Source organism: Eretmochelys imbricata, chromosome 1, assembly GCF_965152235.1.
Source record: "Eretmochelys imbricata isolate rEreImb1 chromosome 1, rEreImb1.hap1, whole genome shotgun sequence".
Lineage (NCBI taxonomy): Eukaryota > Metazoa > Chordata > Testudines > Cheloniidae > Eretmochelys > Eretmochelys imbricata.
Window position 1 is genome coordinate 40,429,583 of NC_135572.1, and position 22,984 is coordinate 40,452,566.

At 43.8% G+C, this 22,984-nt stretch overlaps 1 protein-coding gene across 1 annotated transcript in view; it reads left to right on the plus strand.

Annotated features, from left to right (window-relative positions):
• The first annotated feature begins 15,298 nt into the window (after nt 1-15,298).
• The window catches only part of RNF17 (ring finger protein 17), a 200,654-nt gene continuing 192,968 nt past the window's right edge, over nt 15,299-22,984 (plus strand). Inside the window, exons 1-3 of the mRNA XM_077805985.1 lie at nt 15,299-15,389; nt 17,624-17,736; nt 22,670-22,761. Of these exons, the coding sequence (XP_077662111.1) occupies nt 15,299-15,389; nt 17,624-17,736; nt 22,670-22,761 (296 nt within the window). The remainder of the gene's footprint in view (nt 15,390-17,623; nt 17,737-22,669; nt 22,762-22,984) is intronic.

Sequence of the window (22,984 nt, forward strand, 5' to 3'; positions counted from 1 at the left end):
AGAGAGACAATAGAAGGTTCTAGAAGTCCAGAGAATACCAGAGCTTTTTTCCCCAAGATTTAAGGCAGGACATCTTCAGAAGCTGTATCATATATATGGGCCCAAATACAACCTGGAGTCTACACTGACCTTGGCTGGTGTAGACCCTGGCTGAGACCCCAGTAGTGGAATGTCTAATGAGAGGTTTTAGTGATGGGCAGTGGCATCAACCTTTCCTCCACTTTGCAGTCTGAAAGGCCAGGACCACCCATAGAGTGTGAAGTGCTGGTCAGAGAAGAGGCGTGGTCAGGGTATCTGAGGGATGTGCTGTACATCATTTTACCAGCCTTTCCCAGATCCTCAAAATACAATTTAGAGCCAAACCGCAAAGCTGCCTACCTTCCCTTGGGGTGAATCTCCCCCTTGGTTTGAAGGGAGCTAAGCTACATCAGGCTGAATGAATGTGGACATTGACATCTAGGGCCTTCCATGTTCCTGTCAGACATAGAGCTGAGAGATTAATCCAGTCATAATTGCTAATCTGGAATAAGACTTGCATTTATTAATTTGTTTGTTGTAAATCCATGCAGAACAAATTATCACTACTCATTACTTCAATTTGGCATGACCTTTTGTAAATACATCAGTGCATACTGTTTCTTGCAAGAATAGAAGCATGCATCCATTAGATAGATGCTCAGTCCTGCATTCCTTTCACTACCCAAATCCCACTGATTTTGTTGGGAGTTGTGTGTGCACAAGGAATTCAGGATCAGATCATTGTGTCACAATCTTTGTATTTCATGATCCATTGTATAAAATGGTCATGTCCTTTTCTGATTTAAGGGCACAAAAAAATCTTTTGACGGTTAATGGAGACTCTCTAGCAGAAAGCAGGCAGAAAAGGTGGTGGTAATCAATCTGAAAGTCACTGTAGCACAAGACCCAACAGAGGCAGAATCCTCAAAGTGGATGAAACCATGCCTCTTGAGCTTTGTTCAATAGAATCTTCGTGGAGGTGCTTTATTTATTTGTGTCTGAGCTTCTAGCATTCGAGATCACAAGTCAAAAGCTAAAATGTATGAAACCAAGTAAACTGCAGGATAGTGCCAAGGAAAAGGTTACTGGTAAATACACACCACAATATCTACTATCAGAATGATTTGTTTCAACAGAGATATGTGCATAGGGCCTGGTTTCCAGAGGTGTGGAGTCCCACTGCCTGTTATTAGAGTTGTGGGGGCTCAGCATTTCTGAAAATGAGGTTCCTTATTGCCATTTTTTAATGCAGTGGAATTAATTTATGTAAAATATGGTGACCCTGCACCCTCTTGGTCATCTTCAACTCTCTCTCTCTCCTCTTCCATCCAGGCTGTAACAGTCATTTCTTCCTTCACAACAGCTATAAAATTTAGCCTTTCTTCCTGTGGGGAAATTCGCATTAACTTTAGCCTTATTGCTCCAGCAGATTTAAGCAAAGATGAGAGAAATAAATAAATGGGCAATAAGAACTATGTTTAGAATCTGAATAGAAGGGAAGAAAATTAAAAAGTCAGCATACTATTTATATCCAGACCTGATGAATTTACATTGGTCTTAGATGAATGATTAGTACTCAACTTAAGCTGCTTACTCCTTCAGATCATCATGAAATAAGGTCTGTAGCAGGGGATGGGATCCACAAAAGTACCTAGGTGCCTAAACTCCAGGCTTAAGCACCTAGGTCCCACCTAGGGGCCTAAGTCCCACCTAGGTCCCACCTAAGTCCCACCTAGGTCCCAGTGCAGAACCACTGCGATTCACAAAACTCTGGTAGGCACCTAAACTCACTCATCGCCTAAGTTTTCAGGATAAAAGTTCCGTTAGTGCTTACATTTTTTCCTCTGAGCACGTGCACTACTGTCTCTCTCTAGTCTTCCAGACACCTATCTCCTACCTAATTCCAAGAGTGAATCATTTACGGGGGAAAAATAGGTGTTTGGCCACCCATCTCATGTGCAGGGCTTGATTCAGTAGGCAGTGTCTGAGAACACCTACTAGATCAGGTCCCATTCAAAATCTGGCTAGAGGAGGGGGTGCTCACATTATAACTTTTAGCTGAGTGGTTACAGCACTCGGCTAGGATGTGGGAGAGCCAGGTTTAATTCCCCCCTCTCTGCAAAGGAGGGTGAAAGGATTTGAACAGGGGTCTCCCCTCTCTCAGGAGGGTGCTCTAATCTATTGAGAGATGGAATGTTATGATGTGGAGCTCCCTCAGTCTCTCCCGTTGAAGCTGTTCCACTTTATGTAAATAATGAAAAAGTGATTGGAAGAGGGGAACTGGAGTCTCCCACGTGGATGCCTTAACCACTAGACTACCAGAACCACTACCTCTTTCTCTGGTTCAGTAACTAAAGTATTAGTGGAACAGTCACTGGGCTAGATAAAGAGGGCCAGGGGAAGTGAGGAATGCTCCCTTGGCAAGGATGATCCCAGCAGAGAGGGGTTACTGCTGGGAAGAATGGGGTTGCATTCCAGCAGGAGGGGCTGGGGTGGCTGCACTGGAAGAGGGACAGAAGAGCTTATGAGAAGCCCAGGTGTAGCAGAAGACACTGGAGTGTGGTACTGAAGGATTCCCAGCAAAGAGATCGGTGGATGACCATTGAGAAGAGCAGGGGTTTTAAGGACTATATTTGTTGGGTTTGGGAAATGGACTATATTTGGGAACTTTTATCATATATTATTTTGAACTATGTTTAATAAACTAGCCCCAAAGAGGTGTATTATTCAAGGAAGAGAGCCTGGCATAGATTCCTTGGGGAAACTGAGGCTGGCGCACTTGCCCTCTTGTGGCAGGCCACAGTTCAATGCTCCCAACAGGGCTGCCTTTTGATGAGGTCCTTATTTGATGTTATGCCTTTATTGTATTTTAGTTACTATTCTGTCCAATAACAGCTATTCTGAAACACTACAGAATGATTTTTGCATGGTGTACTGGTTATTGCAGCTCATATTACAAAGTCTGTCCTTCACTTTACTAATGTGACATTGTTTACTAAAGTGATCTAAAAAACTGATAGAAAGGAATTAGTATGACTAAAGAGTCAAAGGATTGTCATACTATCTTTCTGCAGAGAGGTAGTATTGCCCAATGGTGAGAGCACAAGACTGGAAACCAGGAATTTCAGGAGCTCCCACTTTGCCACTGACTTTTTGTGTAACCTTGGACAAGTCACTTAACTATTCTGTGATTCAGTTTCCCAATCCATAAAAATGGAGATAACACCCACTTATCTTGCAAGGGTTTTATGAGGCAGCAGGTTTAAAACAAACAAAAGAAAGTATGTCTTCACCCAGTACCCAGTCAACCTGTAGAACTTGTTGCCAGGTGATGTTGTGAAGGCCAAAAGTATAACTGGGTTCAAAAAAGAATGAGAAGTTCATGGAGGATAGGTCCATCCATGACTATTAGCCAAGGAGTTCAGGGACACAACCCCATTCTCCAGGTGTCCCTAAACCTCCACCTGCCAGAAGCTGGAGGACAGGGGATGGTTAATAACTGACCTGTTCTGGTCAGTTATTAATAATTATTTATGATCTACCATGTACAGAATTCTCTTACAGGGAGAAAAAAAATCAAATTTAATTTTAAAACAATCATGTTTCAATATTTTAGCCTAGGGAAAGCACAGACAGCTATATCCAACAGTCTTTAAATCCCTTTGTTTACTGGAGCACTAGACTTTATTCAATGTTATTCTTCTTCCTGAAATATGTCTGCCTGTGATATGAAATAATCATAATGTAATATCCTAAATGTTTTCATCATGTGTAATTATTTATTTTCATGCCATTCTGAAATCCTAGGCAGACTGCCGACTTGATGATCATGTTTTTTCCCACAAAATATTTAACAGACAAGAGACAGCCCCTTAAAAGGATCAGAAATTGAACTGTTTACGTAACCTGCTACTTGAACTATCAGATGGAGAATGCTATATTTTATTATAAAAGCATAAACCAATTTTTCTTGTCCACAGGATTTTTATGTTGTTTGCCTTAAGCTTTTGTCAATTACTACAGTAGTGATTACAAAACAAAACAAAAACCCTAACAAAATAAGTCAAAGCCAAACTGGTTGAACTGATTTAGATCGTCTTTGTAAGATATGGCACTGGACTTGCCTGTAATTTCAATAACTGTTAGGGATTTAACAAACAGACCTTCTAGAACTGCAGAAATATTAATACAATATGATGCAAGTACAAAGACTGTAGATCAAATTTGTTAAAAACAATTTGATAAATTCAATCTGGGGCAAACATTCATATTGTCAGCCTTATTGAAATGTTAAGAATTTACCTGGATTTAAAAATATATTCTAGGGCTTGTGAAAAGTGACAGACTGACAGTCCTGGAGCCAGATTCTAACCACAGACAAGATACAGCAAGCAATAATGGCGCAAGCTTCTCAGTGGGGAAGACACAGGGGTGGATGAAAGGGGTATGTTTTGAATATCCTGGATATGGCTTGATCCAAGTCACACGGGAAGTCTGTGGCAGTCAGTCAAAGCAATTAAAAACCAGTGCTCCTGAATCCCAGTCCGTTGCCTTAACTATAAGGCCATCCTTCCTCTGGAAATAGCCTATACCTAGCTCTCAGTGCTTTATATCTTCACTGTACTATACAAACACTAACTACTTAATTCTCCTAACACCTTTATAAAGCAGTTAAATTATTTTTATATATGGGTGTCATAGGGCAGGTCACCTCCCAAGCCCCCATCAAGCGGCCTGAGATTGCTGTGCAAGCACCCTGCTTCTGTTTCTGCTCTTCACAGCTCCTTAAGAATTCTACACACAAACTCTTCTTAAAATTCAGCCATTTCCCCCACCCCATGGCTGGATTTATCGACATAACAACATATGCAAAACAGAAGGTCTCAAACCCTATCAAGACTCTACTCCTAGTCTTTTCACTAAAGTTACTCCTGCCCTTCACTTCCTGAAATATTTTTCCTGAACACTCAGGGTTCCCTGGTGGAGTCTACTTACTACTATCAACCACTTACTACCTATTTCTCCCTAAACATCCTCTTTCTCTACAGCTTCCTGTTGCTCTTCCTAGGAGAATCTTCTCCTCTGTACCCAGCTGGTTCTACTAATTAAACCTCATCACAGGTGTGGTGGGCAGGCCTAATTATACAGAGCTGGCCAGCTCCTAGCCTCCAGCTTTTATAGAGGCAGTCCACCCCCTTACAATAGGAGAAGTTAAAATAGACAGGTGAAAGACAAATCCTGCAATGTGATAGATGTAGTCATTATCAACTTCCCCAAAGGCCTGTTAAAGGGAGCTAAGGGTATTAAAGCTCTACTGAGGGGAAGCCAGAAATGAGAAACCCAGAAACATCACATGTGATCATGTTCTGAACAATATGCTGTGAGTGGTGGCTCACTTTATTTTTTGCATCTAAAGTTGGTTGAACCTGGTTTGTGGTGGAGCTTAGAGTACCACTGATCCTCTCTCTTCCAACCCAACTTTGATTCCTGAATAGTACAGGATTTTGAGAATATACTACAACTTAGACTACAACTTCTCTAAAAGTCAAGTGAAGCTTCCAGTAAACATTGTGTTTTACAAGACCAATTCCACTCATGAATCAGAGTAAATAAGCTAAATGTACTGAAGACAATGAAGTGACACCAGTGATGTGTTTGGCTGAATGTCTGTAGGGAAAAAAAGTCTATTTTTAAAGCTTGTTAATTTTCCAGTTGATTAAGGAGATTTAAATAATTAACTACTAGATTTGTTCAAGTTGCAACTTAAAGCTGTCCTTGATATTGTGGAGACTCCTGTCTTCACATAGTTAAACCCTTTTCCTTTTTATTCTCAATCTGATCCACCTTCCACAATGGGACAGAGGATGAATCAGATTCTGCTCTAAAGACTGAAACCATCACTTCTAAGAAGTTGCCTTTGTGTCTTCATTCGTATTACGATCTTGCTTTTCCTCTCTCACCAGCGCACTGATTCCAGTGCGACTTTAACAGCCAATTATCATAAATCACTGGAATTGAACATTAATGCTTTCACTGTTTGAAAGCTGGGATCACAAGCTTCAGATGGTATACAGCGCTGATTCTAGCTCTAAGCTGGTTCTAGCCCATTTTACTGATATCCTAATAAGTGAAATATGCATTAGAACATAAGAACGGTTATACTGGGTCAGACCAAAAGTCTATCTAGCTCAGTATCCTGTCTTCCAACCATGGCCAATGCCGGGTGCTTCAGAGGGAATGAACAGAACAGGTAATCAAGTGATCCGTCCCGTCACCCATTCCCAGTTTTGGCAAACGTGGATTGACCTATCCTCCATGAATTTATCTAGTTCTTTTTTTAATCCTGTTATAGTCTTGGCCTTCACAACATCATTATTGCCAATTTTTTAATAGATTTACCATGTGATTAGTGTGACCTGTCATAACTGAACAGGTTTCCAGGTATGTCCTATTTTCTTCTCTGATAATGTAGCTAAAGAAGAAAGCAAGGAAATAATTAATAAAGAAAACTATTAATTAAAAAAAAAAACCTTAACTACATAGCATGGTTACTTTCCACGATGCCACTTTCATCAGCTCACACACCACAGTGATGAGCATGGCTTGAGAACTTGAATAGAAACCCTTCTCGTCCTTGGCTTTGGTTTCCACAGCACCTTCATCTGTCATTGACTTAAATGGGAGCAGAGAGTGTGCCATCTGGTCTCAAACTCTACCTGTCTCCCCTGTACTTGGAATGCTAATTCACTTAATTCAATTACCCTTGAAGCCAGCACCATTGAATAGAAGAACAAGAAACAGCAGACTCTCCCTGTCCACCTCCATAGAGCCAAGATTTGGAGACACATGGCCCTGGAACACTCCTCCCCATCACAATCTAGCAGTACCAGAGAGCAAATGTTCCGTAACTACTGTCTCCAGTGTTAGGTTTCAGAGTAGCAGCCGTGTTAGTCTGTATTCGCAAAAAGAAAAGGAGTACTTGTGGCACCTTAGAGACTAACCAATTTATTTGAGCATAAGCTTTCGTGAGCTACAGCTCACTTCATCGGATGCATACTGTGGAAAGTTTAGAAGATCTTATTATATATATTATATATATATTACATATATGTAATATATAATATTATATATATATATTATATTATATAATATTATATATTATTATAAGTGTATATAATAAGATCTTCTAAACTTTCCACAGTATGCATCCGATGAAGTGAGCTGTAGCTCACGAAAGCTTATGCTCAAATAAATTAGTTAGTCTCTAAGGTGCCAAAAGTACTCCTTTTCTTTTTGTCTCCAATGTATCTCTCTCCTCTTTTTCCTATCTATTGTTACATTCACTTGTGGCATCTTGTCTTTACATTTTAAGACGTTTGGGGCAGGGATCACGTCTGCTTATGTGCTTGGGTTAAAAAACAAATTACAAGCCAGCAAATTGGAGAGAGTGCAGAGGAGAGCAACAAAAATGTTTAATGGTTTAGAAAAGCAGACCTATGAGGAAAACTTAAAAAACTGGGCATGTTTAGTATCAGAAACAGAAGACTGAGGGGGGACCTCATAATCTTCAGATATGTTAAGAGCTGTAAGAAAGGGGTCAATAATCAATTGCTCTCCATCTCCACTGAAGGTAGGACAAGAACTAATCTGCAGCAAGGGAGATTTAGATTAGACATTAGGAAACTTTCTAACTATAAGGTTAGGTAAGCAGTGGAATAGGCTTCCAAGGGAGGTTGTGGAATCACAATCACTGGAGGTTTTTAAGAACTGGTGAGAGTCAGACAGACACATGTCAGGGATGGTCTTGGTGTACTTGGTCCTGTCTCACAGCAGAGGGATGGAGTAGATGATCTCCTGAGTTCCCTTCCAATCCTATATTTTTACGATTAAGTTATTGAATTCTGAGCTGTGTGGTTATGAGTTAAGAGCCAATAATTACCCATTTTCAGCTTACTTTTTATAAAATAAATTATAAAGTATACTCTGTGGTCTTATCCTGAAGGGAGTTTTGTCTGAAAGAGACCTCTGGGTAGGACTTCTATAGATAACGAGAAATTCTTATTGATTTTAGGGCCTGTTATGGAAGGGACTGTTATGATCATCTAGTCTGACCCCTCTGCATAACAAAGAATTTCACCCAGTGTTGCCTGAATGGAGTCAATGTGTGACTGAATTATAGCATATTTTTTACAAAGACATTCAGTCATGATTTAGAGGTTCCATGGTCCCAGTCCAGCAAATGAAAAAGCACGGGCAGAGACTGCTGCACCTACACAGAGCTACATTCACTTCAATAGGGCTCTGCCTGGGCGCAACGGTCCATCTATGTGGTATCAGTTACTAGCTCAGAGCCCAAGTAATGGAGGATTTACCATATCCTCAGGTAATAGTCAATAACCTTCCTTGTTAAAGCCATATCAAGATTCAAAGGCTAGAAATTAAGGTAAGAAAAATGTTTGTCTGATAGCGTAAAGAGCCCTCTAGTGTCATACTGTCTCCTTGTATAGATACTTATTCAGCATGATCAAGTTGTCTCAACTTTCTCTTCAATAATCTAAAAAGATCAAGCTCCTTAAGTCTCTCACTATAAGGCATATTTTCCAGACCACAAATCAATCTTGTAGACCCCTCTGAATAGTCTCCATGTTTTAAATATCTTTAAACTATGGTCACACTATTCCAGTTGTGGTCTCTCTTGTCATGTACAAATGTAACACCTTCAAATCCTGTCTGATATTTCCCTATTCCATGCTCTGTGCAACTTCATTAATGCAATAAGTCACATGGGGATGTACATAAAGGCAGAATTTCTAGAATTCAGATCTATATGATTCCTACAAGGAAGCAGGGAGAAATTAGAACATATTGTTAAATGTAATGCTGAACAAAACAACGTACTGAACTAATGGGACAGTTAGTTGAAATAATAACCGCTCTTAAATTTATTCTTTTCAACCATACAAGAAAATGTTTGAATTTAGATTAAAACGTACTACGTGTGACACTCATAGTAAAGAGACATATGACAGGAACTCAAAATAGCGGAGTTTCTTTTAACTGTTTGGGATGACTTACAAAAAGCACAAGTACATTCTAAATATGTACATATCACTATGCAAATTCTCACTTCATATTTTCACTCTTAACGTAGCACATCTGAAGACAGGAACAGCAAATTTCATAAACTGTCATTGGGATAGAAAATGTTTTTTAAATTAAAATAAGCATAGTTTTGGGGCACTTGGCACAAAAGTACACAGGGCCAAATTCTGCCTGCAGTTATACCCCTAGATGGCTCCTTGCATTAAATGGTGTTGCATGGGGTGTGAATAAAGTACCTGGGTTCCTCCAATATTAACTTCATAGATGGAAGACTAAAGAGGCTGCAGAAACCACAAATAGACTTCCAGTAAACCTAGGACAACCATTTACTAAACCAATGTGCTCAAATTAAGAGATACTGTATTCCCAGACCTGAAGGAGGGCCCTGTGTAAGCTCTCTCACCAACAGAGTTTGGTCCAATAAAGATATTACCTCACACACCCTCTCTCTCATATCCCGGGACTGACACAGCTACAACACTGCATAGGTACTGTATAGTCATGGTAAACTTGTATCTGTTACACCTTTTGAACCAGAGGTGCCAAGTTTCTAATCTGCCGGGGGATGCTCCAACAAAGCCCTGCCCCCATTCCAGCCCTTTCCCCAATGTCCCACCCTGCTTCTTCCCACCCCCGCCCCAACCCACACCCTCCCCTAAGTACGCTGCGCCCTCACTCCTCCCCGCTCTCTCGCAACATAGCAGAAGGAGCAACCTCTGGTGCCTTCCTTCAGGAGACTTGCACCTGTTTCTGGGACCCATGGGTGGCAGGTGGAGCCCCCCTCTGGGGAGGCTAGCCTTCGGCTCCACCCCTTCCATTCTCGTGCTCCCTTTGGCTGGAGCCCCGAGACCCACCTCCCCCCGTGGCCAGAGCCACAAGCCCCCTGCCCGCCCAGAGGAGCCCCAGGACAGCCACAGCCTGGAGCTTCCACCCCCAGCCCGGCTGGAGGAAAAGCCCTGAACCTCCCCCCCACCCAGAGAAGCCCGGGGCTGGCCAAAGCCATGCCATGCCTCCCTTCCCCGGACCCAACCCGCCCAGGGGAAAAGCGTCTGTTAGAAGACACTTTTGATATGCCCCATGCAGGTTCTGTGGCAGCTGAACAGGTGGTAAGTGCCCCCTCAGCCGCCCTGGAACCTGCCTGGGGCATAATAAAGCAAAACTTTGCCGCCAAACCCCACAACTGGGGGTCCAGTGGCTATGGCAGCGCTGGGGAAGGCAGAATTTCCCCTGGCCTATTATACCCGCCGCCCATGCTAGCACCCTTCCCACTTCCTTCTTTGGGTTACTCCTTTTAAACCTTACTTAAGCAAGAATTTCCAGCTCTCCTCTTGGAACTGGACTATGTTAATTAGTCCCTCCCTTTCTCCTTAAACAGGAGTCTCCCCAGCTCTCTTCTCTGGAGCTGAATTCAGGATGAGCCAGCTCTAGGGCCTTTGCCAGCTTTTCCCTAATTAGCCATCAGACTTCAGGGTCCTCAACAGACTAGTCTTTCCCTGCTGATATCTCCTGGTGGCTGAGAGAGCATGCAACCTTTGTGCTGGTCCCCATCTCCCAGCTCTCCCAAAGCAGACTGTGAAGAACTTCAAAAAGATCTCACAAAACTAAGTGATTGGGCAACAAAATGGCAAATGAAATTTAATGTGGATAAATGTAAAGTAATGCACATTGGAAAAAATAACCCAAACTATATATACAATATGATGGGGGCTACAACTAATCAGGAGAAAGATCTTGGAGTCATTGTGGATAGTTCTCTGAAGACGTCCATGCAGCGGCAGTCAAAAAAGCAAACGGGATGTTAGGAATCATTAAAAAAGGGACAGAGAATAAGGCAGGGAATATCTTATTGCCCTTATATAAATCAATGGTATGCCCACATCTTGAATACTGTGTACAGATGGGGTCCCCTCATCTCAAAAAAGATATACTGGCATTAGAAAAGGTTCAGAAAAGGGCAACTAAAATGATTAGGGGTTTGGAACGGGTCCCATATGAGGAGAGATTAAAAAGGCTAGGACTTTTCAGTTTGGAAAAGAGGAGACTAAGGGGGGATATGATAGAGGTATATAAAATCATGAGTGGTGTGGAGAAAGTGAATAAGGAAAAGTTATTTACTTGTTCTCATAATATAAGAACTAGGGGCCACCAAATGAAATTAATGGGTAGCAGGTTTAAAACAAATAAAAGGAAGTTCTTCTTCACTCAGCGCACAGTCAACCTGTGGAACTCCTTGCCTGAGGAGGTTGTGATGGCTAGGACTATAACAGGGTTTAAAAGAGAACCAGATAAACTCATGGAGGTTAAGTCCATTAATGGCTATTAGCCAGGATGGGTAAGGAATGGTGTCCTTAGCTTCTGTTTGTCAGATGGTGGAGATGGATGGCAGGAGAGAGATGACTTGATCATTACCTGTTAGGTTCACTCCCTCTGGGGCACCTAGCATTGGCCACTGTCGGTAGACAGGATACTGGGCTGGATGGACCTGTGGTCTGACCCAGTATGGCCATTCTTATGTTCTCATTCCCATTTGGCTGTGGGGAGATGGGAGCTACTAATAGACCCCTGGCTCTTAAAGAAACAGAAACGGAATTTCCTTCCAAACATTTCTCACTCTTGGAACCACTTCCTCACTCTGAATATCTCCCAGGTCCTTGTATATATAACTGGACCTTTCTGACTCTTAAATGGCCATGCCATGTGACAGAGTGAGCTGACCACTAGACCCCGCTACCCTTACGGGGCAGACCACCCATAACATTCACTCTCATCCATGAGGTCAATTTGAAATAGAAAGAGTATCTTGTCTTTAACTTCATGTTTGTAACACAGCACATTTTCCAGTACAGAAAAGGCTGATGAAGACAATGGGATTACTCATGTGAATAAAAGCAAGTAGGACCTGTATTAGTCAGGGAGTATGTCTTCATTGCAAAGTGAATGTGCCTAGCTAGCACAGGTAACAACAGGAGTGAAGTTGCAGTGGCATGTGCTTGTACTCTGGGTAGCTGCCCGAAAACAAGCCTGACAGGGACTCTGGCTACTACTATGCTGCCACTTCTTCACAGGTACTGTTACCTGGTCTGGCTAAAATTAGCATGGGTATGGCTACTCAGGGTGCTACAATTACACTTTCTCTTTGCAGTGAAGATACTGAGAGTGAACCTAACCATAGTTAATCTATGCTACCATCTTGTGGCCATAGTTTAGAAGCCCCCCCCCACCTTTTTTTTTTTAGCATTTATTTGTCATATATATATATAATATCAGAGTTGGAAGGGACCTCAGGAGGTCATCTAGTCCAACCCCCTGCTCAAAGCAGGACCAATCCCCAATTTTTGCCCCAGATCCCTAAATGGCCCCCTCAAGGATTGAACTCACAACCCTAGGTTTAGCAGGCCAATGCTCAAACCACTGAGCTATCCCTTATATTATACAAAAAAACCACTTAATGCACAGCTTACGTACTCATTAAATAGTAAATTACATGTGTAAAATGGTTCTCGATAACTATGTAGGAGAATATCTATTTGTTTTTGTTGAAAGTTATAAAATGTGTTATGTACTAATGGATGAAGTGTTGGTGCATATTTATACATAGTCCTGTAGGCTGGTGTTCCTAGTTACCAGTCAGGGATAGACAGACAGCTAGCTACACCAAAGTTAGGTTTCTGTCCCTTTCATGCCTCTGTTTGCTAGCTTCCTGAACAAAGCAAAGAAAGCATACAAAAAGCAACACTAACAACTGTCTTGTCTGGTTACAGGTTCAGACTCAGGTTCTCTAATCTCTAGTAGCTACCAGGTATGGCACTTTCCAACCTGATGGGGACTTCACAGAGTCTACCATCTGTTCTATTGACCAAAAAATACTCACTCCCAACCCCCCCCAATTCCTGAGCTCTTCTTTATATTCCAACTGAGAGTGTGTGCCACTCAGGAGGTGCTAATCAACTGTGGCTATTAAAGGCTATTAAAGCCGCAGCTCACGCTTTACAAGTCCTTTATCATATTTTTCATCTTAATTTGTGGAATAGGCATAGAGTACAGGATATGTACGTATAGATACTTTCATATATTTGAATAAATTAATGGGCAGTAAAATAGTATCTAAAGTATGATGTTGTTTATATTCAAACTTGTTCATTCATCTATAGAATATATCTGAAGCCCAGACAATAAGCAAATATAGGCACACCCCTCACCAAAGTTGATTGTTACCGAAGCAAACCAACCTAGCATCTACTTCTACAAGCAGAAGCAACTTTTTTGGCAGGGATCATGTCTTTGTATATACAGCACCTACAACAATGGGACCCTAATCCCAATTGAGGCCTATAGGCACTACTGTAAAATATAATCAAAACCAACTGAAACTTGCCTAGTTTGGGATTTTGTTACACACCCTGGCTGCAATGAGAGTTTTACAAATTACTTCAGTGGAGTCAGTATTTCACTCCATTAAACTCAGATCAGGTTAATTATGGGTTTGCTAATATGTGTATCTTTCTCTTTGTATCTTCTCACTCCTATCTGTATGCTTCCTTCCACATTACCCTTGTGTCTGGAATACTCTCCCTGTGCTTGTGCAGTAAGTACTGCCATTGACTCCTTCAGCTCCTCCCTCAAAATACAGTTTTGGTTTTTGCCCCACTCACTGAAATATTAATATGCCAGTTATAAAAACCTAATATATAGCTATGCAAAGTTTGCAAACCCACCTCATGGACTTTGAACTATGTCCATGCCACATCCTACAGCCCTACTTAAAGTAGTAGGCTCAAGCTATATATTTATATTCTCCAATGATGAATTTGGGGTAGGAAGCTAGTCTTATTCTGGGCTGTGTGAATTTAGTAATAATAAACAACCTTAACTCAGGCCAGGTCTACACTATAAACTTATATTGGTATAATTATGTCGCTCCGGGGTGTGAAAAATCCTCACTCCTGAGTGATGAAGTTATACTGACCTAATGTATTATACCCCCAATGTGGACACTCCTGTCAACCTAGCTATTGCCTCTCAGGGAGGTGGATTAACTATGCTGATGGGAGAAGCTCTCCTGCTGGCATAGTAGCATCTTCACTGGTGTGCTACAGTGCTGCACAGCAGTGTTTTAAGTGTAGACCTGCCCTCAGTTTGCAGCAAACCTGGGCTGGCTTATGGATTTGCATAGAAACCACATGTAGACTTGCCATTTTTGCTAACTTTGTCATGGAAGCCAGGAGAAATTTGATGGGTTTGACTGTTTTGTTTTAGTTGACTTGAAACAGAAACCTAAGGGATTCAAGTCCATGTTAATCAAAAACAAAATAAGAGCAGGGGGAACACTACAGAAGTGACATTGAATAATTTATTCAACCCATATTATTTGATCTGTTCTAACCAAAGAAAACGCTTGTATCTTTAAAAAATAGATGTTATAACATCAGTGATAGTGCCTTCAACTTCTGAATTATATTTTTAAGCCATGTGGTTTCATGACCACTGCTGGGCCAGGTAATAATCGCTGCTAGAGGCAGGTAGGGCCAATGATCTACCATGGCACAAATGTGGTGACCAGTGACAGCTCTACCCTAGAAAGCTCAGCGGTCCCATGGCAGGGTGGTCCAGATGACAGTGCACCAGAGGGGACTCAGAAGCCTAGGTTCCATTGCTGGCCATCCCCCTGGGCCTGCTGAATAACCTGACCCCAGTAGTTCACCAAAACCTTTGAAGTGAGCTGTAGCTCATGAAAGCTTATACTCAAATAAATTGGTTAGTCTCTAAGGTTTCAGAGTAGCAGCTGTGTTAGTCTGTATTCTCAAAAAGAACAGGAGTACTTGTGGCACCTTAGAGACTAACCAATTTATTTGAGCATCCAATGAAGTGAGCTAAAGCTTATGCTCAAATAAATTGGTTAGTCTCTAAGGTGCCACAAGTACTCCTTTTCTTTTGGTCTCTAAGGTGCCACAGGTCCTCCTGCTCTTTTTGCAGATACAGACTAACATGGCCGCTACTCCAGAACCCACTAGGTGGTTTCCCTACCTAGTAACAGGGAGGAGGCCTTACCACGTGGCCATCACCACGCGATGATTGGCGGCTGGGTAACAGGAGGGCGGCTGCTATTGGCTGGTGGCTGAGGGCACGTGCCGTGCTGGCTGTTGCTCGGGTCCGCGTGCTGCAGGTGGGAAGGCGCGAGATGGCGGCGGCGCGGGACGAGCCCCACGGGCTGCCTCCCCGGGGGCTGCTGTGCGTCGGGTGCTCGCGACGCGGAACAGTTGTCTCCCAAGGTGAGAGGGGGCCGAGCGCTGCGGGCCTGGGCCCTTCCCCTGCACCCTGAGAGGCGGGTCCCAACGGCTCCCTTGGGCCCCTGGGGCCGCGCGGGGGCCAACTCGGCTCATGCCTCCCTGCAGTTAGCCGGACCCAGGGCGAGGCGCGCCGGGCTGCCCTGCCCCCTCCCTCGCGGCTCCTTCAGCCGTTGGCGGGAGAGGCCCCGGGTGCGGTGCCAACGAGCCTGCGCTGCCTCGGCCGCGAGCCCCCGAGAGACGCTCTTTCCCCGCACGGCGCTGGGCCTTCACCTGCTCATGTTCCTCGGCCGTGGCGTCTCCCTCGTGCCGGGCCCACAAGCTTCCCCTCGCCCGAGGATCGCGCCGTGCTGCTGGGAGAGGCTCCGGGAGATGCCGCTGCTTGTGGCCTGGCGTGTCCCACCCGCTGCCCGTCAGCCCTGGGCCTTCAGCTGCACGCACCCGCCTTTGCTGGTACAGGGCGCTCCCGTGCCGGGGGGCGGGGGCACAATCCGGCCTGTAGTGATCAGCTCTGCCCTGTAAATGGGCATGTGATGAGGCCAGTCTGACCTACCCTGAGAGCTTGGTCCCGCTGCCCCCAGGTGCTGTGGCCAGCATCTGATGGGGGTGCAAAGGGATGAAGGTCAGCAAAAAGAAACAAAACCTGGCCTTGGGAGAAAGGAGATCAAATACGGATGTGCTGAGTACTTATAATGGATGTAAGAGGAAGTATGTATTTGTGTGATGGTGGACCTCCCTCCCTTGTCCTGTTCATTTTAGGCATTTTAGAAATGTGCATCACTGTGATATGTGAGTGCCATTCATATCCAAATGCAGTGGTACAGAAGAAGACATAGGCACTGAGCTGACTTCTGGTTTTGCTAGTGAGTCCCCTGAGGGCCCACCCCCACTCTATCTCTTCCTGCCCCCATTCCACTCTCCAGACCCCCTCCCCAAATGCCTCCTACCTGCTGCTTGCGCCTTTCTGTCCCTTCCTGCCTTAAGGGCAGTGAGGGGAGGAGAGGGCAGAGAAGAGTGAGTGGCAGGGCAGACCTGCTCAACAGTTGATCTGCTGAAAAGCTGATGGGGGCGCAGGGCCAGGAGCTGAAGAGCTGTTTAGCAGCCAGCCCTGGGATCATTAGAGTAGCAGCCCAGTCCAGCCCTGTGGGTGCTGAGCTCCCCCTGTTTTTTCTCTGTGGGTGCTTGAGCCCCTGAGCACCCATGGAATCAGCACCTATGGGTGAAAATATGTAATACCTAGCTTACAGTGCTGAATGGAACTACTTTGTTAATAGACACTAGCTGTGTACTGTTTCATTTAAGCTTTTACGATAAATCAATGTAGTTTAATAATCTGCAGTAGAATGGGTTTTTTGTATGTTAAAAGTAAAGGGTTTGAAACAGTCTCTCCAAAAAGAAACTCATGTATTAAGAGTCCAAAACAATTCTGAGCACAAAGGGATAATATTTTAGACCTAGATTATTTGCAAACTTGTGTGCCACTTCAATTACTACAGTGATTTTGTGCTGAGTTAGCTAAACTGGTGCAATTGTGTGTGGATAATCTTTTTATGTTAGTATAAACCTGGCTTATGTCTGTTTAGCTTAAATCAGTAGTTTTACAGGTGCTAGCTAAACAGAAATTTTTAATGCCTGTGTTGTTATAGTTATTGCTGCTTTTCCCCTGGTATATCCCTGTAAAATTCCCTATCAGTACAATTCAATGATCACTGAACTTTAGTACATCAGCAACTGACTGGAGCCAAGTCAGTTTCACTGTGTTTTTTGTTGAGCCTTAGAGAAAATTGCAACAATGGGGAAACTCCTAGGCTGTAGGAGGCACAGATCTTTCTGTACACCTGGCTTTTTCTTGGAGTACCATTATTTTTAATAAGCTTTATAAATGCCTGAAACTATAATATTACGTGCAATGTTGTTGTACCTTTGTTGGTCCCAGGATATTAGAGAGACCTGAGAAGAGCGCTGTGTAATCTTGAAAGCTTATGTCTCTCACCACAGAAGTTGATCCAATAAAAGATATTACCTCCTCCTTACAGTTTCAGAGAGAAAAGGTGGTTGTCCTGAAAATGCTACTGGATTACTTCATCAGCAAGACCAATGCTTTTGCAAGATTGTGTAGCTATACTTTAATTTAAATATGGCAACAGTCACTTTTTTAATGTTGGTAAATGTAAAAGATTCAAGCAGTAAATCTGGATTTTGCTAACTTTTACTTTTAGACTTGATTTCGTCAGGAGCTCGTCATCATGCATTACAGTGTGGACATGTCTTTTGTGAATTGTGTTTATCTGTAACACAGGAGTCAGGTATAATAGTGTGTCTTGACTGTGAGGTAAGTGTTCCACAAACATGTCAAGGTCCTTTGTAGAATTATTTGCAATTTGAAATATAATATAATAAGCAACTAAAGGGAGCTTTTAGATAATGTGAAGAAGACAAAAACTAATCTTGTCAGTGTTATCTGAGATATCATACTTATATACTATTTTAAATACTAAGGTGTTTGGGTTTTGTGTTTTTTTTTTTTTAATCTGTGTGGTACAAAAAGGTATTCTCACTAGTCCTTTTTAAAAGTTAGTTTAACGTATGATAAATAAGGTTAAGATTCTGTCACGGGTATTTTTAGTAAACGTCAGGGACAAGTTGTGGGCAATAAAAATTCATGGAAACCTGCAACCTGTCCCTGACTTTTATTAAAATACCCAGAGTGGGGGGCTAGCAGTCAGAGTGCTGCTCTGGTGGCCCCGGGGCTGGCTGCTGCTCCGTGACCTCCATGACAGAATCATATCCTTAATGATGAATGTGTATATTCAGTTAACTTTAAGGGCTTCTCTTCACTGCAGAGTTGACTCAAGTTATAACTTGAATGTTGCCCTACTCTAGTCTGGTCCCCACTCAAACCTTTAACTGGAGTGTGGTGTGCTTTTAATATGAGTTGGCTAACCCATTGGGATATAAAGCTCAAGTTAGCACAACTCATTAGCTGTTGAAACAACCACTATCATCTAGGCTCAGGCTAGCTCCACTCAAATGACACTAGTCCCCCAGTGCCTTCCCAACATTTTCTTATGTGCCCAGAAAGGACAGACAATTCAGTGGGAAATAATTTATAATGTGGCTCATCTTGCTGCTGCACAAAGAACGGCCCAAGAAAGTGCAGGAATAATGTGGACGCAGCAGGTCTAGTGTTTTTTTTGCAGTGTGGTGCTGCTAACTCAAGAGAAGTAACTGGAGCGTAGCTAACTCGAGTAAACTTTGCAGCGAAGAGCTAAGTTCCCTGTAAGCTATGTAGCCATGCAGCAGCCTAATTAGTGCCACGCAAGCGCTCAGGGAACCCGGCCCACCAGGACCTGGTGGGGCGGCAGGAACCCAGGTGGCCCCGGCCAGATGGGGGAGGGGCAGCAAGAACCCAGGCGGCCCCGACCCCGGAACTGCTGCAGCGGGGAGAGGTGCATCTTCCCCTCCCCCCAAGGTGCTGTTGGGGGTGGGGGAGAGAGAGCTGGGGGGAGTCCTCTCTTCCTTCCCACTGTTGCTCAAGAGCACTCTCCTGCACCCCAAACCCCTCATCCCCGGCCCCACCCCAGAGCTCGCACCCCCAGCTGGAGCCCTTGCATCCCTGCACCCCAACTCTGCCCCAGCCCTGAGTCCCCTCCCACACTCCGAACCCCTCCGTCCCATCTCCCACCACATGAATTTTGTTCTGTGCACCAATATGGAGGTGATGTCACACATCCCCTCCATATTGGTGCACAGAACAAAATTCATTCCACACATGTGTGGGAAAAATTAGAGGGAACACTGGTGAAGACCTACTGTAAGGGTATGTCTGCACTGCAGCTGGGAGCATGCTTTCCAGCCTGGATAGACAGACACATGCTAGCTCCACTTAAGGTAGAGTGTTAAAAAGAGCAGTGTGGTCATCGCAGCACAGGCTATGGCTTGAGTTACTTGCCTGAGTACAAGCCCCCCCCCCATGTCTGAGTGGGCAGCTAGCCCAAGCCGCTGTGCATACTGCAATAACCGTGCTGCTCTTTTTGGCATACTAGCTTGAGCGGAGCTAGTGCTTGTGTCTGCCTGGGATGGGAGATGCGCTCCCAGCTGTCTAGTAAAACTGAGAGAAGCCATGAAATTCAGAGGTAGGACAGGTGCTTTCTTCAACATCTTCTGTATTTTCCACAGTATGCATCCGATGAAGTGAGCTGTAGCTCACGAAAGCTTATGCTCAAATAAATTGGTTAGTCTCTAAGGTGCCACAAGTACTCCTTTTCTTTTTGCGAATACAGACTAACACGGCTGTTACTCTGAAACCTGCTTACCTCTTGTATACAATAGTCTCTCTCTCCCCCCTTTTCTTTTTTAAAACAAGTCTATAGTTATCAACATTTAAAAAATGTTATCCGAGGTACTAGCTACTATATATTGTAATTGGGGGGAAACCATTGTCATTAATACCAATGTGTGGAGGCTCTTGGGATTTATTGATTCAAATGTGACCCCTGTAGGTGTGTCTAGGTATTGCAGAGGTCTGAAGACGGGATTCTGTAGTTTGCTTGTCTATGCTGTGGAATAGGCACTGCATTTCCCGAGCACAGTTAGGTGAAGATAAGACAGACGTGTCTTAATCCCAACAAAAGCTAGGAAATGCTACGTGATGATAGTCTTTGGCTCTAATGTATTCTTGACATAGGTATTGTATTTGCATGATCATAAACTTAAACTGTTTTTATATGAGAACTGTTTAGAGTAGCCTGTTTGCAGACACTGCAAATTATTTGCATTTATTTTATACAGGTTGAACCTCTCTAGTGTGGTACCCTCAGGACCTGACCGGTGCCAAACCAGAGAATTTGCTGGGAGGTCAATTTAAGAGTGCCAGCGGGTCTCCATAGGCACAGGAAGTAGAGGTGTGGGGTATGCTGCAGCACCTCCAGGCTTTGTGCTGAGCGTGGCCCCTTGCCTGGGGGCACCACTGGCACCTGGGGTCCTGGCTGCTGGCCCCCTGCCATGGGGCTCGAAGGCCGGTCCCACCCACTGACCCCAGGTCCTCCCCCTCCCTCCCGGAGCTTGAACGTTGCAAATCAGCTGATTCATGGCGCTCCGGAAGTGCTAGGAGGGAGGAGGAGGAGTTGGTAAGTGCAGGGCCACCGGCGCGCGAGAGGCGTGGAGGGAGAGAGGCAGAGCAGGGAGCTGGGTGCCGGTGAATGCTCCGCACCCACTAATTTTTCCCCGTGGGTGCTCCAGAGTTGGAACACCCACGGGGTCAGTGCCTATGCCGGACCGCAGATGTTGCCAGACCAGGGAGTGCCGGATTAGAGAGATTCAACCTGTATGTGTATTTACTCAGTAGACTCTCTTGGCTCTTTATAATTCTCTCAAATTCTGTTATCTACCTGTGTATCTAGGACTCTTAAATTTTTTCACCTCAACAAACTAGCCACACAAATATCTTGAACAATTGGAATTTTTTTTCAAACTACTAAAACTACTAGAATAAATTGTGCAGTAATTGGTTAATAATGCATGGTAGTGTGCTTGGGCAGGGAGGGGGGAAATGTTTGTGAAATGTTTTTTTACAAAACTTGAAACAGCTGAGTGGACTTTTTTTTTAATCTGATCTTGTATAACAAACTCCAAGTGAGAGAAGTTTTTTTTCTTCAACTGTGGTATAATCTTTTGAAAATAAGTTTTAGTACTGTACTATGTAAATATTATGGTTGATACTTTTTGAATTTCCTGACTTATGCATTTAAATGTATTTACCCAGTAACTGTAACTCATTTCTCTTGTAATAACACTGTAAATTTACTGTATGCTGTTACTTATACCTCCATATGGGATTAAAGCCAAATGTTGTTATGGGAATTATAAGTGACCTGGGGGTTTTTTGTTTTTTGTTTTTTTTTTTAAATTCTTCATAAACAGAAAATCGTAGGACAGGAAGGGACCTTGAGAGGTCATCTAGTCAATCCCCTGCACTCCTGGCAGGACTAAGTATTATCTAGAGCAGAGGTGGGCATACTATGGCCCGTGGGCCACATTGGGCCAACGAGACCGTCCTGCCTGGCCCTTGAGCTCCCAGCCAGGGAGGCTTGCCCCCAGCCCCATCACTGCTGTCCCTCCTCCACCGCAGTCTGAGCTCGCCGTGCCACCAGCACTCTGGGTGGCGGGGCTGCAAGCTCCTGCCGGGTGGCGGGGCTGCAAGCTCCTGCTGCTTTGAGTGGCATGGTGAGGGGTTGCTCGATAAGGGGCAGTGGGTCCCAGGGAGCAGTCGGGGCGGTTGGATGGGGTGGAGGTTTGGGGGGGTAGTCAGGGGATGGGGAACGGGGGGTTGATAGGCATGGGAGTCTCAGGGGGTGGGAGGGTGGATGGGGTCAGAGCAGTCAGGGGATAGGGGGGTTGGGGTGGGGGGTCCCAGGAGGGGCTGGTCAGGGAACAAAGAGCGGGGGGGTTGGATGGGTCGGGGGTTCTGAGGGGGGGCAGATGGGCGTGGGGACCAGGCTGTTTGGGGCGGCACAGCATTCCCTACCCAGTCCTCCATACATTTTCAGAACCCTGATGTGGCCCTCAGGCCAAAAGGTTTGCCCACCCCGATCTAGAGCATCCCTGACAGGTGTTGGTGTAACCTATCATGGTCCATTTAATTTCCTTGTGTTCCAGAAAAATGATCAAGTCACATAGAAATAAACACACTGCTTTATCACTGAAATTAGTGTAGCTGCATCTGTTTTAGTACCATACTTAGCTATTGTGTGCACATTCACGTCACGTAATCTTTCAGTAAAAGCTCAAAATGCAGGTAAAATTCCTATCATGTGACAGAATAGATCAGCCTTCTGGTTTTGATGTTCCATACCCTCTTTGGTATAACTTAGTTGCTTCAGATGTGGAGTGATCAGAATTGCTGCTTATTACCAAGTGGGATCTTCATGGCTCCGTGCTCCCTTTTGCCACTGTGGCCAGTTAGAAGATATAGGCCATGCACTTGCAGGCTGCACCCATTGCCAAGGGATGCTTGGTTCCTTCATGGACTCGCATAGTGCCCTTCCCGAGCTATTAAATTGTTAAGACCTTTAGACCAACATACTTGAGTCTGTCTGTGTGTGTGTTAATGTTAGTGTTAGAACTTCATAGCCAGCTCGCTATGAAAGGCCCAAAAGGAGTTTATATTTTATCTGGTATTGGCTAAAGTTGGATTTTTAAAAAAGTGTAGAGTGCATAACTGTACAACATAAATGTTAAAGCAATTTTATTGTTTGACTTGAAAGGCTATTACCACTGTAAATACAAACCAAGGTTTCTACCCAGTGGATGACTATGTGGAAGAAGAACTTTATACAAGAAAACTGCAGGCTGCAAAGTATGTGTTATGTAAATCTTGAGATTACTCCAGTTTTTTAAATTGAATTTATATTGAAGTATATTTTACAACTTAATTAGTCAGAGAATGACAGTGAATATATATAAAATTTGATAATTCTTTATTATAAACCTTTTTCATTAGATTCCTGGTAAGAACAACAAAAGTGGCTAACGTAAGATGTATGTGACTTTATTTGCTTGGAAAGGGGTTCTTAATTCTG